Source organism: Piliocolobus tephrosceles, chromosome 3, assembly GCF_002776525.5.
Source record: "Piliocolobus tephrosceles isolate RC106 chromosome 3, ASM277652v3, whole genome shotgun sequence".
NCBI classification, from domain to species: Eukaryota; Metazoa; Chordata; class Mammalia; order Primates; family Cercopithecidae; genus Piliocolobus; species Piliocolobus tephrosceles.
In genome coordinates, this window is record NC_045436.1 from 68,488,405 (window position 1) to 68,510,396 (window position 21,992).

Here is a 21,992-nt window from a genome sequence, read left to right on the forward strand (position 1 = left end):
GTCTCATAGTCTTAGTATGGTCAGAACTAGTTGATCTTGCTTAAGCCTGGTAATTGGCCTGTTTGAAATTGAATTTACTTATAGATTTAATATTTTCTGTGTATAAATTTTAATAGCCTTTGAAGGGCAGTGAGACTCAGCTTACCTCTCTGTTATCACTTGGGAGTTTGGGTTTTGGCAGTCTGACAGCATGAAGTGTCTCTGTTCTTTGCTCTCGGGTGGGTTTGCTGTTGGGGGGCAACTGGCAAATGACCCTAGTAACTAGATTATTTTTGTGTGTGGAGCTTGTATCATTTTATGGTAATACCAGTTATCCTGTTATTTCAGATGGCCAGTTCTTCACCTGGGGAAAGAACAGCCATGGGCAGCTTGGCTTAGGGAAGGAGTTCCCCTCTCAAGCCAGCCCGCAGAGGGTGAGGTCCCTGGAGGGGATCCCACTGGCTCAGGTGGCTGCCGGAGGGGCTCACAGCTTTGCCCTGTCTCTCTCAGGAGCTGTTTTTGGCTGGGGGATGAATAATGCAGGGCAGCTGGGGCTCAGTGATGAAAAAGGTAGGTAAACCCTTCATATGTATGTATTTAGTTTAAAAGAACATTCATTTAACACATGCTTCTTGAGAATCTACTATGTGCTAGCCCCATGTGAGATACTAAGGGAGCAACAGTGAACAAAATAGAGAACATCCTTGTCTTAGTGGAGACTGTATTCTAGTGAGTGGAGGTGCAACAAAAGCAGTAAATACACAGGGTTTGAGAGTGCAGCTTTCTGCTTTACAGAAGGTGGTTACGAAGGGCCCCTCTGATAAGAAAATGTTTGAGCAGAACCTGTAGGAAATCAGATGGGAAATGGGACATGTAGATGTCTGGGTAAAAAAACGTTTCTGTCAGAGGGAACCGGGTGTGCAAAGGCGCTCATGTGGGAAGAGATGTAGTTGGAGAGAAGGGGAAGAGTAGCACAGCTGCAGGTCAGAGAGGTTGTGTAGACCCAGTTATGCAGGGCCCTGAGGGGCAGGGTGAGGATGGGGCAGGTTTTCTCAATGAGAGGGGAAGAACCTGAGGGTTTGGAGGAGAGGCATGATCCAGTTTGGCTTTGGCTGTAGTGCGTCAAGGGGGAAGCTGGAAGACCAGCGTAGAGGTTGTGGGAGTAAAGTCAGATTTTAAATGTATTTTGAAGAGGAGGCCAGTTGGTTTTGTTCACTGTTGGATGTGTGGTTTGAAATAAAGGAACAACTGGAGGGGCAAAATGACTGTTTCTGAAATGAGGAAAACTATGTGTGTGTGGTAAAGTGAGCTGGAGAGTGGGCAGGGTTGGAGAGTGTAGGGAAACCATGAGTTAGGTTTTAGGTAAATTAAAACTGAGAAGTCTGTTGCGTATCCAAGTACAGATGCAGGCAGGAAAGAACATGTGTCAGGAATCCAAAATTCATGCCAAGAGAGTTGTGTGTATTTCATCTCAAAGTCAAATGGTAGTGATATTCTGATATTTAATTTATTCTAGATCGAGAGTCTCCATGCCATGTAAAACTCTTACGCACACAAAAAGTTGTCTATATTAGTTGTGGAGAAGAACACACAGCAGTTCTCACAAAGGTAAGGAGTTCAGAGTATTCTACTTTGGTGCTGGGGATAAGATGGGTGATTAGAATTGTTTGATTATTTTCGTGTAGTGATGGTGTGTGATTACAGTGTTGTGGCTTGAACTCGAATGCTCTCTTTTATGTTTGTTGTTTTCCAAAGGAATAGAAAAAGACTACTTTTTTATGTCTCTGTTATCCTCTTTGGTAATCTTGTAGAGTGTCTTAGTAACATTTAATAATAGTTCAATATAAATAACTTAAAATATAGGACAGTAAATACATTTATGTATATATATCCTATGTTCCTTTAAAACAAATCATTTAAATATATAAAAAAGAAGCAACAATTTAATGTTTTAAAATAATCGTATTTCTTTTGCTTCTAAATATATTCTAGAGAGAATGAAAATGTATTTTTATGTTGAGCAAATATTATTGTAGGTTCACTTTAATAAAATGCCTTAACATTTATTTAAATTATTTAAATACAGCTGTTAAAAAAAAAACAGCTTACTTACCAAGGAATTTGTAGAGCACTTAATTTCTTATATGTGAATGATATGTAAAATCATCTCATTTAGCCTAGCTCCTTGTTTCTCCTTTTTTAAAATTTTGCTTCCTAACACATCATTGTGCTTTTAAACAATTTTTAAAATTTACAGAAGGCACACATTCCTTTGAGCAGTGCTGTCTTTGTTCCATAAAGATACAGTCTGAAATTCCCTTTTTATTATTTTTCTATTTAATGAATATCCTTACAAAGTGATTTTGGCAAAGTGTCAAGTGAATGTAGTGCTCTTGTGCACATTGTTGTGATAGGCATTTTGTATACAGGTTTTAGAGGTGTACCCTTAAGGATACAGGGAAGTCATATGGTGTTTGTTCCTTGTTAGAGTGGAGGTGTGTTTACTTTTGGCGCTGGTTCCTGTGGGCAACTTGGACATGACTCCATGAATGATGAGGTTAATCCTAGAAGAGTTCTAGAACTGATGGGTAGTGAAGTAACTCAGATTGCTTGTGGCAGGTGAGTGCTCCTCAAAGCTTCCTTGTATTCACTTGGACCCAGAAATGGGTCTTACCTTTGTAGTGATGAAGAATGTGATTATACCTAGTGACCGTCATTTTAAGAGATCTTAACTGCATGCATGCCTGTGGTGAAATGTGGAGAAAGACCTTGGTAGAGTGTGGCAAGGAAGGGTTTTAGATAAGCAGAGTAACATGGAGACATTAGGCTTCTTTTGGGATAAAGAGTAGCAGGATGTAGGGAAGGGATAAAGAAAGAAAAATAAGAGAGTCCCAAAGAACTTCTTGGAAATTTTTGCCTGAGTCTACCCTGCTTCTCTCCGTTCATCTCAGGGGCCACATGCAGCAGATCATTTAGCTGTTTTCTGACTTGCCACCCTCCTCATGATCTAGAGTATTAGAGAAGGATAGTATTATGGAGAGCAGCCGCTGCAAGAAGAATCACGTGTTAACATGGGGAAGACTCTATAGGAGCACCCTGTGCTGTGCACATGTGGAAGTTAAAAGTCAGAGTCAGACTGTACATCCACATTAGTAGAAACTGTGCTGATGAATTAAATTATGTTTTCACAGACAACATACCCTAGCCTTTGTGCCTTCTTCCGGACTCATCTATGCATTTGGTTGTGGAGCAAGAGGTCAATTAGGAACTGGGCACACTTGTAATGTCAAGTGCCCATCTCCTGTCAAGGGTTACTGGGCCGCCCACAGTGGCCAGCTTTCAGCCCGAGCTGGTAAGAATGATCGTCTCTGGAAATTAATGGTATTTTAAGTGATGAAAACAGTTGTTTACAGAATATGTAGCTGTTACTTACTTTGGGGTCTTTTGGAGGGAATGAAGATAAGGTATTTTTTAACATCAATTAATAATTTCAATACTTAACTATGCATGAAACTTTATAGTTGAGATCCTAGAGAATAAATAAGGCAGGAAATACTGTTGTGTTAGGCCGTTCTTGCATTGCTATAAAGAGCACCTGAGACTGGGTGATTTATGAAGAAAGAGTTTTAATTGGCTCACGGTTCTGCAGGCTCTACAGGGAGCATGATACAGGCATCTGCCTGGCTTCTGGGGAGGCTTCAGGAATCTTACAATCATGGCAGAAGGCGAAGGAGGAGCAGACACTTCACATGGCAGAAGCAGGAGCAAGAGAAAGAGTGGAGGGGAGGTGCCATACATTTTACACCACCAGATCTCATGTGAACTCAGAACAAGAGCTCACTTCTCAGCAAGGGGAGGGCCCAAGCCATTCATGAGGGATCCGCTCGCATGATTTAAACACATCCCACCATGCCCCACCTCCAACATTGGGGATTACTGCAATTCAACATGAGTTTTGACCAGAACATACATTCAAACTATACCAGTTACTTTGTTTTCACAGACGTTGGTGGTGGTGTATACATTTTATTGTTGTTGCTAATAATGATAGTTTGCATGTACTGAATGCTTAATGATGTTTCATTACTATGCAAAGCACTCAAAATAGCCTAAGAACTAGTTAGTGGTTGTTATCCCCATGTTAGAGATAAGGGAAGGAAGTCTTAAGGAGGTCAAGTAATTTGCCCAAGATCACATAGATTCTGGAGGCAGGATTTAAACTCAGGTCATTCTAAATCCTGTGTACTATGTTACCTCTACTTTGCTATTTGTGTTTTGGTACATAACATGATGTGATTTCTTTTTATGCCATTTTTTTTCTTCCCTTAAAAAATAATTAAATAACAGTCTTGGTTTCACTGGAAATCAAAGTAAGGCAGTCATTAATATTGAATGACTTCTTCACCTTGAAATAATAAATCTGAGGCTGAAATGGAGCTAGAGAATCATTAAAAGGAAGTGTAATTTAGTAATTAATTTTGATTTTGAAGTTGATAAAGTGACACACTTATGGCTTGCTCAGGAATTTGTTTGAAACAGTAACCATCATAAGTTTTAGTACTGGATTATAAGAAACTCAAGGACAGAGACAAACTCTTTTCCTTTTTGTAAACCTAGCATGTAGCACAGGACTTGGCATGAACTTGTCACTCAGTAGACATTTTTGGAATGAATATGTGAGCATCTGAAATGTAGTGCAACTTAAAATATAAATAAACAAGATTTTGTTTGGGTGATGTTCCCAAAAGCAAAAGAATGGCTTTGTGTCCTCTTCTCTGTAATTTGTAAATTCTTTTCTCCAAGACATTGTACTCACACGTGGAATACATTTATTTAGGAAGTTTACCAACTCAAGTATTTTTTGGTTATTTTGAAACCTCAAATTTTTGAAGTTGAATTATAACCTGACTTCCATGGTCTTAAATTTGTGCCTGGATGTTTGCCAAAATGATTTTATAACATAAGCAGGTAAATGTCAGTTATGTAAATGACATGGTTTTAGGAACCCTCTTGGTAATGTGGGAGCCCAGAGGAAGGCATGGAGGAGTGTTGTGGTTAGAGGAAATTTAAGCTGTGCCTTGAAGGATGATTTGGAGTTAGCCAGGTGTAGAGGACTGTGAGGGAGTTGGTGTGAGCACCACCAAGGTGCAGTGCCAGAAGCACATTCAGGTTATGCTTCTGGTGGGCACATTCAGAGGGAGGAGGCACTAAGATGTGAAATAGTGTGGTGTATTAGAAATAAAGGCAATGTGGTAGTAGGAGACTGTCACCATGGACACAGTGTAATGGGAGGTGAAGCAGGGAGCAGGAAATGGAGGTCCTTCCACGGCAAGATTCATCCTGAAGGGGCATGGGTCCACCACACTCACATGCTAAATTATTTGTTACCGTAAAGAATAGTGCCCATTTCAGATTTCAGGTCAGTGGCATGCCAGAGTTAGAATGAAAAGAGAAACGAGGTCAGGATTCGCTGGCAGTTGGGGAGGGGCAGAAGAAGAGTTAGAGTAGAGGATACCATTTTATATATTTATTTTTAATTGAGGTAGAAACAGTCCTAGGCAGTGAGCCAGGGGAGAAGATTTCTTACTTCTGTGACACAATTAAAATGGATAGGTACCCACTCTGAAGCGTATTCTGCAACAGTAGGAAAGGGGATCAAGGAGAAACTTCAATTATTGAAAAATATGCTTTCGGAATTTTTTTTTGACAGATCGCTTTAAATATCATATCGTTAAGCAGATCTTCTCTGGAGGAGACCAAACTTTTGTACTTTGCTCCAAATACGAGGTAAAATTTTTCTTGTGACTCTTCTTTCCAGGGAGGAATAATGGTGAACCAGTATTTGTTTTAACAAGTAATTGCAACATAAAGAGCAATGTTACTCTTTGTCTCTACCAATCTTATGTTATTGCTAAAATAAACAAACTAAATCTGGAAGAAATTGTCTCCATTTAACTCCCTTGAAGTGCCAACAGTTCTCCTGGTATTATGGAGTTCTAATTTATAATTTGAAATTATTTATTTATATTTGTACTTGTTCCAGAAACACTGTAAAGGATGCCTAGGGAGTTTGTGCTTACTTTGGCATTATTTGATTTTCCATTTCTTTTCTTCCCTGTTAAGTGGCAACAAATGCTAGGTATTTGAGAACTTGGTGGGTTTCTTTGTTTGATGTGATTGAGTGTATATATATATGTAAGAGATACCACAATTTTCAGATGTATTTTGTTATTTATAATCTGCTCATGACATGACACCAAAATTTCCCTCCTATTGTCTCCCGCATCACTGTAGTGGATAAAGACAGTGTGAGATTGTCTTTCTGCTTGAAGGTAGACTGTGGATCCAGGTCTCTGTGACAGGGCTCGAATTCCTGCCACTCTTCCTTGCTGGAAGAATTCAGTCTGAAAACAGCTGCACAGATTTGTTGTCAGTGCTGCACTCCTTCCCCTGTGTTTTCTTTCCTCTCTTCTCTTCTCCTTCCCCACCTTTCCTGCTTTTATTCAGCAAGCATTTCAACAGGACCAGCTCTGAGTGGTGCATGGATGCTTATGCTCTCCTGGAGGAGCAAGGGAAGGGGCTGTTAGTGATGATAAAGGAGTCAGAATTGACCGGGAAGAAAATGAACAACTGTGGAAACCAGGAGCTCTTTCGGTCTTGGAAACTTTCTCTATTAGTTTGATACTTAGCTATCTTTAAGTACACAAAGTTTTTGCCTTCTAGTCACTCTGGTTCTATGATTCTGTTGGAAAAGGTCCTGGTGGAGCCTGAGGCTGTAGGCTGGACAGCTAAAGCTGATGATTAGCTATTTTCCAGGTCAGGTGCCTAGAGAAGGTGGCTTAGTGCTACCATCTGGTGTGATTTGGAACTGCTGCCTTAGCAGCAGTTTATTTTAGACGCAGCCTCACAGTGTGTGTTACAGAGAAATCCTGAGGAAAGCTGAGGTTATTCTTTATTTCTTCAAGATGTCAATAAAACAAAATACAAAAGGCACTGACTTTGTGGAAGCTAATCAGTTTTTGTCAATAGGTAGTAGAGTTTTAAGTATTTATTTCCCTGGTAACTGACTTGAATAATAGTATCCAACTTTAATTTTCCTGTGAAATTTAACATGAAACTTAGTTTTCTTTTATAAATACAGTATCTGATATATGTAACTGATTTTTATTATTGTAATTAACACTGTTGGGCCTGGAAAACAACACGCTGATGAGAAAGAAGTGAAGTAGCATACTATTAGAGAGACAGGACAGGTTAAAGTTTAAACAACTGGAAAGAGGGAGAGGTACCCATAGCATAAGGTCACACACAAAAAAAGGAAAGTAAACATTACTTAAGAAGATGTTACTCTTAAAAAGCTGGACAGAGAATGACTTTGACGAGTTGGGAGAAACGGAAACCTATACACATTTACTTAAACTATTAACCAGGGATGATTATTTAGATACAGAGGCTAATCTAATCATATATTTACCCTGTTACCATATCACTTAAAGAACCAAGAAAAAGCACCTGTATAGTTACAGCCTCTATGTTTTTTTTTTTTTTTTTTTTTTGAGACAGAGTCTCACTCTGTCACCCAGGCTGGGGTGCAGTGCCGTCATCCTGGCTCACTGCAACCTCCGCCTCCTGGGTTCAAGTGATTCTCCTGCCCCAGCCTCCCAAGTAGCTGGGATCACAGGTGTCCGCCACCACGCCTGGGTAATTTTTTTGTATTTTCAGTAGAGACGGGTTTCACCATGTTGGCCAGGCTGGTTTTGAACTCCTGACCTCAAGTGATCTGCCCTTCTCAGCCTCCCAAAGTGCTAGGATTACAGGCTGATCTACCACGCCCAGCCACAGCATCTATTTTTATAAAAGGATGACTCATTCATTACTGCCAGGCCTTAGGTGAAAGAAGGGAGGGAAGGAGTTATAGTCAGATACCCCTTTGCTACATTGGTTCTAGGTCTTGGGAATTTAGTGAATGTAAACCATAGCATCTCCTTTTCCTTTCATTTTGTTCCCTGGATAGAACTGAAGAGGGAATGTGGTTGGAATTGTTAGAATTGTGTGTGTGTGTGTGTGTGTGCGTGTGTGTGTGTGTGTCTATCTCATAATCTTTTTCCGGAAACAGTGATTCTTAACCTTGGCTGCCTACTGGAATCACCTGGGAGCTCTACAAAATACTGATGCCTCTAGAGATTCTGCTTTAATTGGTCTGGAGTATGACTTGGTCATCAGGATTATCGAACATTCCCATGGTGATCCAAAGTCCAGCCGAAGTTGACCTAAGAGCAATTTTTCCTTTTTTTGCCTGTATGTATTAAAGACAGGAAGAATGATGTTTTCTCTTGGTTCTTTAAGTGATTCTGAACTTGTGCTTCACCCAAGGCATCTCTGGTTTATTGGACATATGATGAGGAATGAGAAAATAGTTCCAAGTCTGTATTTTATTGTAGGTTTGTGTTAGAATCGATGTTCAGCTGCCCCTTTGAATGGGGGAAATAAATAAAATTTACATAACAACAATGGTTTTAGAATGAGGTAGAAAGACAATCTGTGTGTGTACTCCAGCATCTGCTTTGGATTATGACTTCCCTGTATGTACTTCAAGATGATTTTTGTTCTCTCCATAGATATCTGTGGCCATTTTAGTAGAATAGTTGTCAATAACCAGATGATCACAAACTTTGTCAGGCATCTGTTTTATTACATGCTCTACTCCTTCCTCCCATAATGATACCTTAACTTGAAGCTATGGGAAAGTAACCAAGAAAATTTACTTTGAAAGTTTTGTTTTTATGTGTAGTTACAAAGGAGAAAAAAATGATCTCATGAGCTGATGAATGAGTGCTTTAATATTACCTTTTTCCTCTTCACTGGAGACAAGGAGTATAAAGCACCATCAACTTTTTCTTAGTTCTTGATCAAGAACAAGGCTTGGGGAAAATAAGTTGAAAACAAGCAATTTTAGAAAAGGAAAGTGCTTATTTTGTTTTTTTTTCTTTAATCTCACTGAATAAAAGATGCACAGTGTTGGGCAGCATTTGGAATGTTCGAGGACATACATTATTGACATCTTTTTCTGCCATTTTTCTTATAATAGCTACATACTTGAAGCAAGAAATTAAGAGTCATTGTTTTTATAGGTTGTTTGTCATATAGATTATAACTGAACTCTGACTCTTTTGTAATACATTTTGTTGAAGTTTGGTGGACATTTATGGCAGGTGACTAATACCTTAAAAACCTGCTGTTACAGTGATTCAAAGCAAAGGGGAAAGAAGTCTGGGAATCTTGTACTGAGTTGATTTCTCTGGAAAACAGACCCGAGACTCAAAGGTTTTTGGGAGAGTGCTCTCTAGAAGAATATCTGAGGGATGATGGAGGCGGGATTGGGCAGAGGGAGGGGCTGAAATGCAAATCAGTTGTAACAGAGGCCTCAGCCAGTCCCATGAGGAGCACTGAAGTTGTGAGGTCCTTCAGCCAGTCCTGAGTTGAGGCAAGGGAACTGGACCTTTGCACCGTGCCTCTACCTGCCATTAGATGTGATAGTGAAGCAACAGTCAACGCCAAGTCCTGGACAGCAGCCCAGCTGGGATCTGTCAGGAGCCTCCATTCTGAAGGGTGGAGGAGATCTGGGTGCCACACCACAACATTTAGATCATAAGTGAAACATAAAATGGAGAATATGTGGGAGAAAGGAGAGGAGACAAGATCCATGCTACGTAATTTCTTCTTTTTACTGTTACATTTAATTCTCCAGAATTCTTCTCCTGCTGTTGACTTCAGGACTATGAACCAAGCACATTATACCAGTTTAATAAATGATGAAACCATAGCGGTTTGGAGACAAAAACTCTCAGAACACAACAATGCAAATACAATCAAGTATGTGGCTGCTTGTCTTCGTTTTTTTTTTTTCTACAAAGTATGTCTTAACTTCTTAGCTTAGTGTGATTTTCCCTACTTGCATATTGATACTGTGAATGTAAATGGGGTTTTGCATTTTAGGGAATCGTGGTTTTTTGTTTTTTTTGGTTACTATTTCAGGGTTGATCTCCTTAGCCCCAAATAACATAATGGGTGGATCTCCAATTCTTACACACAGTATATGCCTCCACCTGCCTTGTTCATTGTAAGATCTTAAAAATCCCAACTGATGAAGGCCTGAGTTGGTGATTCTGCTAAGAGAGCTCAGCGTTCTGGTTGTGTAACTCCCATGGGTTTTAGTGTATGCGTGTTCCAAAACATCCCCAATCTGAGACAGCTGTTATCTTACCTAATCTTAATAATTTCTAGCATTTTCCTATTCAAAATGATTGAGATGGTAATTCAGAGTCAGGTGGTAGAAAAAAAAAACAAAAACAGTTAGTAGGATCGAGACCTTTTATCAAATTTAAAGGATAATTTTCCTTTGCACATTCTTACACATTTTCATTGGCTTTCCTCAGCCTCTCCACTTTTTTCTGCGAAGTCTGATTCTTGGGAAGAGTAAATCAAGCTCTGTGCATTAAGTTGTGGTTATCCCCAGAAACGTACATAATGGTTCCTGCATTATGACATAGATTGTAGTGGGCCAAATGACCAGGACTCCAAACTTTGAGGCACTTGAGCTAGTAATTTTTTGAGCAAGAGAGCATTAGGAACACCCTAGAGCAGCTCTGTGGCAGTCTTCAGAATCCCTCTAGCCATAGGATGGCTCTGCCAAGGAACTCAGGCTGGAAGGGTAGCAGGGGAGAGGACATGAGGGCTAGCTGGGGTCCAGCAAGGGAAACTGTGACATTTTACCATTAGTTGTCTGTTTTCTTATTTATAAAATGAATGGATGGAAGAAATGATCTTTAAAGATCTTTCCTGATCTAATTATGTGGTTAACAGAAACTACTGTAATCCCCTCCCCAGGCGTATATTTGTGTTATTCTTTCCCTTTCCCTTGCACTGAATGGAAAGGCCCAGGATTCCTGATGTCCAGTTTCATTTTGGGTCCTCAGAATTAGCTGTTTCCCCAGAGCTGTATAATAGAAGGTAATGGGAATAAGTGCTTGTTTCGCTTATTTTTTAATTTCCATCTCAGATATGCAGCAAAATAGAAGTAATTTTTCAGTTATTAATTTGCAAAGATAATTTCTGTGTTCGGGAAGTAACACCTTGGCTTCTCTTTTTTGGTTTTATTCTGTGTTTCTCTTTGGAGTTTAGATAGGGCACTTCTTAGATGCTTGGTGGTAGGAAAATGTTCAAGAACATTATTGGGACAAGAGGTTTTCTTTCAGGAGCTTTGATATTCTTTTTTTTTTCCTAACATGGAAAACTTAAGTTCTTCTTCATTTTGAGATGTGACATCCTGTTTTTCTAAAGCAAATGCACATTTTCCAAAGCTTCAGCTGACTAAGAAAGAGCTGCTATTAATTAAATCCTAGAGTAAATGATTACTTTATTGTTGATACTTAAATAACCATTTATTTGTAATTATTAAAGGCTTCCCCCACCCTTCTTTTTTTTGAGCAGTGGTGTTGTTCAGATATTATCTTCTGCAGCCTGTTGGAATGGAAGTTTTCTTGAAAAAAAGTAAGTGACTTAGAGCCTTTAAAAACTCTCATGTGTATCTATAGTCTCAGCTACTTGGAAAGCTGACACAGGAGGACTGCTTGAGTTTAGGAGTTTGGGGCTTTAGGATGCTATAATGATGCCTGTGAATAGCCACTGAACTCCAGCCTGGACAACATAGTGAGGCCCCCTCTTTTTAAAAAAAGTTTATTAAAACCCCACGTGTGATGCAAATACTTACTCAGCAAAGGCTGTGAAGAAAGACTTTTCTTCTCTTTGATGGTGGTTGGCCTTAATTTAATGGGTAAGCTGATGCTTTGCACAAAAATTGGAATGGGGAAGAACAATGCTGATTCATACTTGAATGGCAGAAAAGCAGATTACCGAGAGAGACTTTATCTCTTTCAGTAAGATTTTCAGAGTATTCTAAGATGTGTCATAATTTTAAATTCTTAGTTCCTCAAATAATCTTCTTGATTTCTTTGGTTTGCTTTCCCATAGTTTTAAAATTTTTATTATTATATTTATTTTTTTCTCTCAAAAAGAGTGAATTTAGGGAGTAATTCTAAGGAGGCTTCAGGGGCTCCTTGGATTTAGGTCCAGCCCAGCTCACCAGAGAATTATATTTGAGGTTGAACTCCCCAGTAGTAAATAGAATGTTTATTTTCTTAGTCTTACCCTTCTGCAAATATCTCCTTCAGGAACCTGATGCAGCAAAAGGGTCTTATCATGGGTTTGGATCTTTGGTGATCCCAAGTCCTAATTATTTATCAATCCTTTTCTGCCAGTGACCAGGCTAATGAGATCTCAAGATGAATTAGACTTCATTTCTCTGTGTGAATCCCACCCCTACCCCTCGATCCCTGTGTTAGTCAAGGTTCTTCAGAGAAATGGAACAAATAGGAGAGAGATAAATAGATAGATGGATGTATCTGTCTATCTAGAGGGGGGGAGATTTACTACGGGAGTTGGTTCACCTGATTATGGAGGTTGAGAGATCCTGCCATAGGCATCTGTAATCTGGAGAACCAGGTGAGCCAGCATCATGGCTTAGTACAAGTCCAAAGGCCTGAGAACCAGGGAAGCTGATGGTGTAATTCTCAGTCTGAGGCTGAAGGCCTGAGAAATGGGTGGGGGCTCCTGGTGTAAGTATTGGAGTGCAAAGACCACAGAACCTGGAGTTCTGATGTACAAGGGCAGGAGAAGAAGGATGTCCTAGTTCCAGAAGAGAGAGAGAAAGAATTTGTCTTTGCCCTGCCTTTTTGTTCTGTCTGGGCTTTCAGCTGACTGGGTGGTACCTACCCACACTGGATGAGGATGGATTTTCTTTGCTCAGTCACTAATTCAATGCCCATCTCTTACAGAAAACTGACCCAGACATACCCAGAAATAATACTTTAGCAGCTACCTGGGTATTCCTTAATCTAGTCATGTTGACTCCTAAATTCAACCATCATCACCCCCTCCCTATAAATGAGTCCCTAACTGGGTTGCAGGAGGTCACTTCAGAAACTCTCTTTGGTTACATTTAGAGATTATAAAGTCATTTACTTTTATAATTAAGGCAGTTGGAATGAGCTCACACAATTCATTTCATATTTAGTAATTAGTTTTTTCCTCCAGGGAAAGATATTCTGGATTATGCTGATGTTGGCCTTCCAGAACAGGGGTTCTCAGCCAGGTTGATTTTGCTCCCCAAAGGACATTTGGCAGTTTCTGGTGACGTTTTTGGTTGGTGCAATGGGGAGGGACTTGCTATTGGCATCCAGTGTGTAGAACCCAGGGATGCTGCTAAACATCCTTCATTCCCACCTGCCCAGCAAAGAATCCTCTGGCCCCAAAAGTCAATAGTACCAAGGTTGAGAAACCCTGTTCTAGATGGATAGCTTTCATGACATTTGGGAAGGGCTCTTGGCCAGACTTGTTAGGTTGTTCACCTTTAGTATCACAGATTTCGTATAGAGTTGCGGAGAAAGCCTTTTTTTTTCAAACTGACATCTGTACTATTTCAGAAAGTCAACTCCTGTAGTTTACATAGGATGCATCACAGGAAAACAATCAAAATGAAGACCAGTTTTACAAAGCAATAAACACGTATAGACAAAACATTTTGTTTTTGTTTTCTCAACAGCATAACAAAAAGTATCTGTAAGCATATGGAAAATTACATACTGGAAACCAGAATTCATTTCTATATTTTGGGCAGATTTATTTTAAAAGTAATAACAACAACGAAAGACCCAACAAACAAAGTACAAGCAATTTATCTTCATTTGACCATAGGGGTTTCAATACATATAATTATGATTTTTTAAAATGTTAGAAACTCTTTTTTGTTTTCAAAAATTATAGCACTGTAGTCGGAGTGTATTCAAATCATCCCAATGTGTCCATTACTCAAAAACAGAAGCTGCTTTGCAAATAGATAGCTCTTTTGTAAATTAACAGATGTGGTAGGTTCAAGAGCGGGATATATGAGATATTCTCTAAGTCTCAAAAATGCTAAGATTTTGTTTAAGGTTAAAAAAAGATTTAGTTGCTAGAAAGTTGAAAATAGTAGCAGTGAAATTAGTCGTTGGGTGAATGTAATTGTATCCTTTGTGTTAAGGATGAGAGACATTAACTTTGCATTTACTCTAGATCTTTTTTTTTGTTGTGGTTTTTGAGACGGAGGAGTCTCGCTCTGTCACCCAGGCTGGAGTGCAGTGGCCGGATCTCAGCTCACTGCAAGCTCCGCCTCCTGGGTTCACACCATTCTCCTGCCTCAGCCTCCTGAGTAGCTGGGACTACAGGCACCCGCCACCTCATCCGGCTAGTTTTTTGTATTTTTTAGTAGAGACGGGGTTTCACCATGTTAGCCAGGATGGTCTCAATTTCCTGACCCCGTGATCCGCCCGTCTCAGCCTCCCAAAGTGCTGGGATTACAGGCTTGAGCCACCGTGCCCGGCCGATCATTTTTATTTTAAATACTTTGGTGAGAAAGGCTTTCAACAAGGAGGTTCTACTGTTGTTTGTTAATGAGTGGACCACTTTGCACAGGGGATGTTATTTGCACCAAGCAACAGCATCTACATCTAGTTCAATGAGCCACAAATACAGAAAGAAAACCAAAAAACACGATACGAAATCAGGGAAATAATTCTTTGTTTATAAACTTCAAGATAGCTTTAAATTCATATGACAGTCCTTGTACTTTGACTTGAAGGAAAACAGATTTAAAAATTTGAAAATTCTTGTAAAAGGAATTCCAGTGTGTTTTATTCTTTGTGAAATACTATTCTTTATTTTGGGTTTATTATTTTGAGATTTATGCAAAATGCGGTATTTTTGTGGATCTTATCTGCCAGGTCAAATTTAAATCTGATTAGTAAGAATATAGTATTTTGTTTACTTGTTTATAATTCTTATCAGAGTGTTTGCTTTGTTTTTCTTTTATTACATACTTTTTTTATTTTGTTTGTTTAGAATTGATGAACATTTTAAAACGAGTCCCAAAATCCCTGGGATTGACTTGAACTCAACTAGGGTGTTATTTGAGAAGTTGATGAACTCTCAGCACTCCATGATTCTAGAACAGGTATGTTTCTTATTTGTAAAGTGCATTCTTAAAAATGCATTTTTGTATTGATGAATTCAGTTTCAAGTGAAAAAGAGTAAGATGAAAAAGTGAAAGTCTCCAAATCTTAATTTTGTAAAGTATTTACTTTGGGAATTAGACCTACCTTTTGTTTTCTTTTGGCTTAAACCTTTCCAAGGCAGTGCCCCTCTAGAATATACAGTTTGCACTGGCAGGGATCCTTGGCTTTTCTTTTAATGGATATGTACTGAGAGCCTAGACCAGTGTAGGGCTCACAGTAGGTTCTCGTGCATAGTGAATGAATGAGTTGAGGGTCTATCAAATAGGTTATGAACTTAGAGATAAGTTCACTAGATCTCAAGTTTGTTTGAATTTCTCATTAGTCTTTTCTCTCACACAGATTTTGAACAGTTTTGAAAGTTGCCTAATTCCCCAGTTGTCAAGCTCACCACCAGATGTTGAAGCCATGAGAATCTATTTAATACTACCTGAGTTTCCCCTACTCCAGGATTCCAAGTATTATATAACATTGACTATTCCCTTGGCTATGGCCATTCTGCGGCTGGATACAAACCCCAGCAAAGTACTAGGTAAATTTGCTAACCTCGATATCAGTGGTTTTATGCTCATTTGTTTTGTTGGTGTGACTCCTGGCTCCAGTGGATTGAGATCCAAGAATCTATTTGTTGCCGTTTAATATCCTTAACACTTAAAACCTTTTTTGCTTTACTGTTAATTTTTAGCTAACCCTATTTTCAAGTTGAAAATAAAACCATTATTTAGATTATTTGAAATGACTCATGCCAGAATAATCTTGATTTTATAATATTCACAAACCTAATTTATTTAATTTGAAGCTACTTTTTTCTACCACATTTGCTTATAATAAATAGGGCCTCAATATTCGTGTACATTGGTCTCTGTTTCTCCTATGTCTAATTTAGGGGGTGGGAGTGAAGTGAGCGGTTTTGGTGATACAGAGGTCTCCAAAAAAGAAGAGAAAGAAAATGACCTAGTGTGGACTTACCAAATGTTTGTTTTGTTTTTCTTTTTTAGGACAGTTGAGTCCACACTGATTTTTGCAGGCTCCGGACACTTTGCTGAGATAAAAACCTTCCGTTCCTCAGTGATTTGGAGAGTGTCTTTCATGGGAGTAGCACCTGAAATGTTTTTATTAATCAAGTGCAGGAAGTCTATCACCTGGCTTTTTACTTTTTCTCCCCCGGGTAAATTTTGTTAGGTGTCATTGCAGCTCAGTAACTTCTGTGTTCCAGATGGACTGGGATGTTACTTGAGTGTGGTCTACCCACGAATAAAGAGACTGTGTTCCTGAAGGTGGAATGCTGGCTTTTCTATATTGCCTCCACCTTTGTAGAAGAGATAAAAACAGAAATAATAATGAAAGCGCTAGTAAATGTTAGTACTTAATTTTTTTTAAGATCAAAAGCCTTTTGGGGAACATTTTCTCAGGTGTTCTAGTTGATGTGAAACAGAGAGGTGGCAATATTAGAAGGAATCTTACCTCACTTTCAAGTTTTAGAGTTTTTTCATTTTTATTTTTCCAGACTGGACATTACAAAGAGAACGTAATTATTCAATTTCACACTTAATTTATTTTTAACTTCTAATTATTGATATTTAAAAGAATACCCCAAAGTAGAGAGTATGCTACAGGTAGTCACCACACAAATTCAGCAGTTGTCAGTATTTTGCCCATTTTATTTCATCTGTCTCTTGCCCTCACCACCTTTTTATTTTTTGTTGGAGTATATTTAAAGGAAATCTCAGACATATTATTTCATTCTTTAAATATTTCAGTATGTCTGAGTTTATTTCCAATGAAATATAAGCCAGTACTATAATTTTCTTGTCTGGTTATGAGAAAGCATTATTTGGTGAGAAATAAAAATGGCAGTTTTTCAACTAATGATACCTCTTAAAGGGAAGGGAATGGTTGCCGTATTGTTGCTGCTTCTAGGGTGTGTCATCCTTTGCATTTCTGCTTCAGGATTTAGTGGTAGCTGAAAGCACTAGGACATAAGAATACTTTTTGGATTAATACAGTGGGCATCACTCCTGCCCAAAATATGTGTTTCTTGTCCACATGTAGTCTGGAATTGGACTTGTGAGTTAACCTTCAGGTTGAGTCTTTGTAAAAAATCAGACCAAGCTTTAAAAAAAAAACAGAACTCCAGGGATTCTTGTACAGCTGCTGTTCTCTCCAAAAATGTTTTAATGGATTCTTTTTAAAGTCAGTTTTGGGAAAATGCATTTTAGACTAATGTTTATCTTCTAGACAAAGCAATTTTTAACTGGCAGGCAGAAGACATAAATAGTTGCCCAAGATTACGTGTTGAAATAATGTCTTTTCTTTCTTTCTTTCTAAAGATAACTGGTGGTCTCAGGTATGCCCGAAATATTTCATGAAGCTGGTAAACCTCTATAAAGGTGCAGTCCTTTATCTACTGAGGGGAAGAAAGACATTCTTAATTCCTGTATTGTTTAACAATTATATTACAGCAGCTCTCAAACTCTTGGAGAAGTTATATAAGGTGAGCATAGGAGGTGCTACTGGGGAGGGGGTAATTAGATGGTAGGGTAAAATATGCTAGTGAGATGTTCTTTGCGAAGCCATGTTTTAGTTGTCTGTATTTTGTTCTTCATTAGGTAAATCTTAAGGTGAAGCATGTGGAATATGATACATTTTACATTCCTGAGATTTCCAGTCTCGTGGACATTCAGGAAGACTACCTCATGTGGTTCTTGCATCAAGCAGGGATGGTAAGAATTCATAAAGCACATTTTAAAGCTTTAGTCTTTTTATAAGAAAAGCACATGTGAGTGCTATAATATGTCTTTGACTTTGGTGTCAGTGTCTCACCTATTCTTCATCCAGCTGGCCTTTTGCATTCTAGAAACTTGGAAGTGCTTTAAGTAATCATCAGTGTTATAAGGAGTCATAAATGAGTAGTCACCCAGAATGTTACACATTAAAAGTTGCCACCTTTTAAAAATCAGAGTATCTAAAGTAGTCAAATTTACAGAAACAGAAAGTAGAATGGTGATTGCTAGGGACTGGAGGCAGGGGAAAACAGAGAGTTGCTATTTAATGAGTATAGTTTCAGTTTTGCAAGATAAGAAAGTTTGGAGCTCCAGTTGTACACCAGTGTGAATATACTTAACACTGCTGAACTGTACACTTAAAAATGCTTAAGATGGTACACGTTATGTTAGGTTTTTTAAAACCCTAATTAAAAAAAAAAAACCAAGACAAATACAAATATGAATTTTTAGCTTTCCTTGAAACTTGGAAGATCTGGCAATACGACCTGTCTTCCCATATGACAGCAAGTGGCCAGAGTTCAAGAGTGACTCTTTAGATGAGGCTTATGTATGTGCCACAATTCCCACTGCAGCTTAATTTATCCCTGCCATTGAGGAAGGATCATTTGGTAATTATTGTCTTCTGACAGCCTACTTCAGTCATCATATGTCAGCTACCTGGACCCCATAGGCCCCTTCTGATTGAGAATTATGTGTGTGAAAGTGTCACACATCCCTGATCCAGCGCTGTCTCACTATATTTTAGATATGCCATTCAGGGGCCTGTGGATTCCTGCCTACCACCACTGGCATGGCAGGAACTGCTCCTTTTGATAGCACACTGGCTTGGGATATATGCAAGGCTCTTTAGGATCTCGCGTCTGTGGAGTATGTGCAAATTTGAGTTAGGTCGGAAAACAGAATGATAATTTAGTTATTGTATTTTGTGAAGCCGTGGGCAGCAGATTTGAGGTGAGTCCTTGCCAGTGTAGCAAGTTCATCACCAATATTAGGGCAATATTTTTCCTGTGGGGTTTTTGGAAGTCAGCAGTTGTCTCCAAAAGCAAGGCATTTCAATAGGCTGATCTAACTGAACAAGCAGGATTGTTTTCTTTGTCAAATAATGGATGATGAATGCTAGACACAATGTTGTATTTTTTTCTCTAGAGACTTAAAAAATGCATACAGTGTTTTATTTTTAAATAAGATTTTATGATTACCCTGAGAAAACAAAATACTTTTTTTTTTTTGAGACAAAGTCTGGCTTTATCACCCAGGCTGGAGTGCAGTGGCACCATCTCGGCTCACTGCAACCTCTGCTTCCCAGGCTCAAGCCATTCTCCCACCTCAGCCTCCTGAGTAGCTGGGACTGTAGGTGTGTGCCATCACGCCTGGCTAATTTTTGTATTTTTTGTAGAGATGGGGTTTTTGTGATGTTTCTCAGGCTAGTCTTGAACTCAAGAGCTCAAGTGATTCACCAGCCTTGGCCTCCCAAAGTGCTGGGATTACAGGGGTTAAGCCACTGTGCCTGGCCAAGAAAATACTTTTTAATATAAATGAATTAGAGTGTTCTAAATGGGTTGACTTGGGAAATTTAACATGAAGGCTAGTAATGAACTCTGTTTTCACTTTCAAATTTAGGAATTATTAAAAAATAAGCTCTTCTGTTTTATCAATTTATGAATAATTATTCACTGAATAATAACATTATGAGTGGTAAAATAAGCCTGATGAATTATTTAGGCCAACTGCTTTGTTTCTAGATGAGGAAATGGAACTTAAACAATTTTTCCACCAGTTTCATTAGCAATAAAAGTCAATTCTTCTGATTTCTAATCTACCCTTTCTGTGACTTAATGCTGAATAAAATAAGTCTAACAAATTGTAATTCTTTTTTACCCTGAAGAAGAAGTTGCTCATGTTAAAATCTAGATTATTATGACAGTAGTCTCTGAGTAGAGATAATTAAGTAACTTTTATAATATTTTAAACTTCCTTTCTCTTAACATTTGATAAACAAATATCAGATCTTGAATAACAGATGCTCATCTTTTCAATAACTGTAACAGTTATTAAAGAAATATGGAAAATTACATGAAATTAGTCTATGACCTTTTGTGATTTTTGTGGAATTTTTTCTAGTGTATGAGGTACAATGATATTAGAAATTAAATTTTAAATTTCTTGATATTTTGGATTTTAACTTAAAATACTAAAGCTATTTCATATGTTATTTTTGTTTATTTTAACTACTTTTAAATAATAAATGCATTTTTTTGGTGTGTTGGAATTTTTAGCTTGTTACTAGCTGAGGCTGTGTAGCATATTGTTGAGCACATGCTCCAGCCAAAAAGACCTGGGTTCAATTCCCAACTCTGGTCTAATGGCCGTGGCGTTAGACAAATTACCTAATTTCTATAGGCCCAGCATCCTATTTTGTGAATAAGAATTATAACAGATTGTGGAAATTAAATGTGAGAAAGCATGGAAAGACCTTACTTAGCAGAGTACTTAGCATATAATAAGCCCTCAATAACTATTTTTCACTAAACACTTCTTGAGCACCTAATGTGTGCTGTCTGCCTGCTAGTCACTGGGAGTGGAAACATGTATGGATATGGTGTCTACCTTTGCAGAGTGTTTAGCCCAGAAGCAGCAGTGAAAAATTCCCAAAGGGATCTAACACATGTGTGCAGAAGGAACATTCTAAAGTGGCTGATTTTTACTCCTTTTAAAGAAGAGGTGGTAGTGGTTCCTTTACTTCAATCAGCAACTTGCCTTATCTGCACTTAAAAACCAAATAGCACAGAGTGAGTGATTGGTGGGCTCCTCTAGAGGGCAGCACAAGTGGGGAAAGTCAGTGCCACAATGTCAATCCTTCAAAAATAAAAGCTAGATAAAGCTCGACATCTTGCTGTATGTGTTAAAGGAGACAAAGCCAGGCAGTATTTTGTCTCCAGTTGTGAGTATTGTGCACGTGTGAGACAAGACAGGCCCTAAGTCAGAGGAGGCTGTATTTCTTCTCCAGCACTGCACCTGTGCGTGTAGTGCCTCCTGCCCCACTTGCAGCCACGTTTAGGAAATGTTGACTTCGTATTTTAAAAAAACGATATTCCCAATTTTTCTGTTCTATTCCATTTACTTATTCATTGCTTCTATTTCATATGCTTTAGAAATGAGCTTAGGTCACAGTGCAGCCCTGTTTCAGGCAGGGAGACTTGAAATATGGTCCACTAGTACTTTACTAGTTTTAAGTCTGTGAAACTCATTTTTGAGGAATGGATAGTCCAAGACAAGTAGCCTCTCAGGTTATGTGCATCCTTCTAGGTTATGAATAGCAATAGTGGCACAAAATCATGCAGATTTATTTCGTATAATACGGAAATACAAGTGTGAGTACGATTTCTAAAATATTCAGCATTCATAGAATAAAAATGAAATTAAATTATTATATATGAAATACAAAAACTTACAGACTTATGAAAAGTCTGTGGATGTATAAGCAGACCTTTGTTACAGATTTGCAGCTTCTTTTGACTGAATACCCTTCCATCCTTTGCCTTCCTTAGAGCTGTCACTTCGGTTTTGTAAGGCTTCCGTATCTTCCTGCCTGCCTTGCTGGCTCACCTGAGACCTCCTCTAGACCACCAGCTCTGGGCAGTGTCTCTCTGGCTTTGGCTGTGGCTCCTAACTGAGGCAGTTTTGGATTTCTTTCCAGCCATCCCTCTCAATGGAGAGAATGGTGACCCTGCCCTCAATTTAACTCCTCCCTTTCTCCAGTAGAGAGATCAGCCTTCTTCCAAAACTGGGTTCCTTCAACTCTGGGGTGTGGGAAGGAGTAAGGTGAGGGATGCTGAGAGGGACTATGAGCTACAGAAGGTGGATATTTAAGGGATGCAGGGAGGCTTGGGGTGGGGATTACAGGAAGAGGGTGGGGAGAGAGAGTCAAAGAACAGGAGTGGGACTGGAAAGAGCCAAGGAATACAGAAAAAACTGCTGATTGATGTCTGAAATAACTGCATTACACCAACTAAAATGCCAGTATGTACTTAAAAATACTAAGTAGGCTTGGACTCTGTAATGC

At 38.7% G+C, this 21,992-nt stretch overlaps 1 protein-coding gene across 2 annotated transcripts in view; it reads left to right on the forward strand.

Annotated features, from left to right (window-relative positions):
- HERC3 (HECT and RLD domain containing E3 ubiquitin protein ligase 3) overlaps window positions 1-21,992 on the forward strand; it is a 124,058-nt gene that overhangs the window by 68,497 nt on the left and 33,569 nt on the right. For both annotated transcript variants that reach the window (XM_023195425.2, XM_023195426.3), the window contains 11 exons: window positions 328-549; window positions 1,496-1,587; window positions 2,468-2,598; window positions 3,171-3,331; window positions 5,690-5,766; window positions 9,728-9,852; window positions 11,470-11,529; window positions 14,974-15,085; window positions 15,486-15,675; window positions 17,474-17,637; window positions 17,753-17,866. In XM_023195425.2, the coding sequence (XP_023051193.1) occupies window positions 328-549; window positions 1,496-1,587; window positions 2,468-2,598; window positions 3,171-3,331; window positions 5,690-5,766; window positions 9,728-9,852; window positions 11,470-11,529; window positions 14,974-15,085; window positions 15,486-15,675; window positions 17,474-17,637; window positions 17,753-17,866 (1,448 nt within the window). The remainder of the gene's footprint in view (window positions 1-327; window positions 550-1,495; window positions 1,588-2,467; window positions 2,599-3,170; window positions 3,332-5,689; window positions 5,767-9,727; window positions 9,853-11,469; window positions 11,530-14,973; window positions 15,086-15,485; window positions 15,676-17,473; window positions 17,638-17,752; window positions 17,867-21,992) is intronic.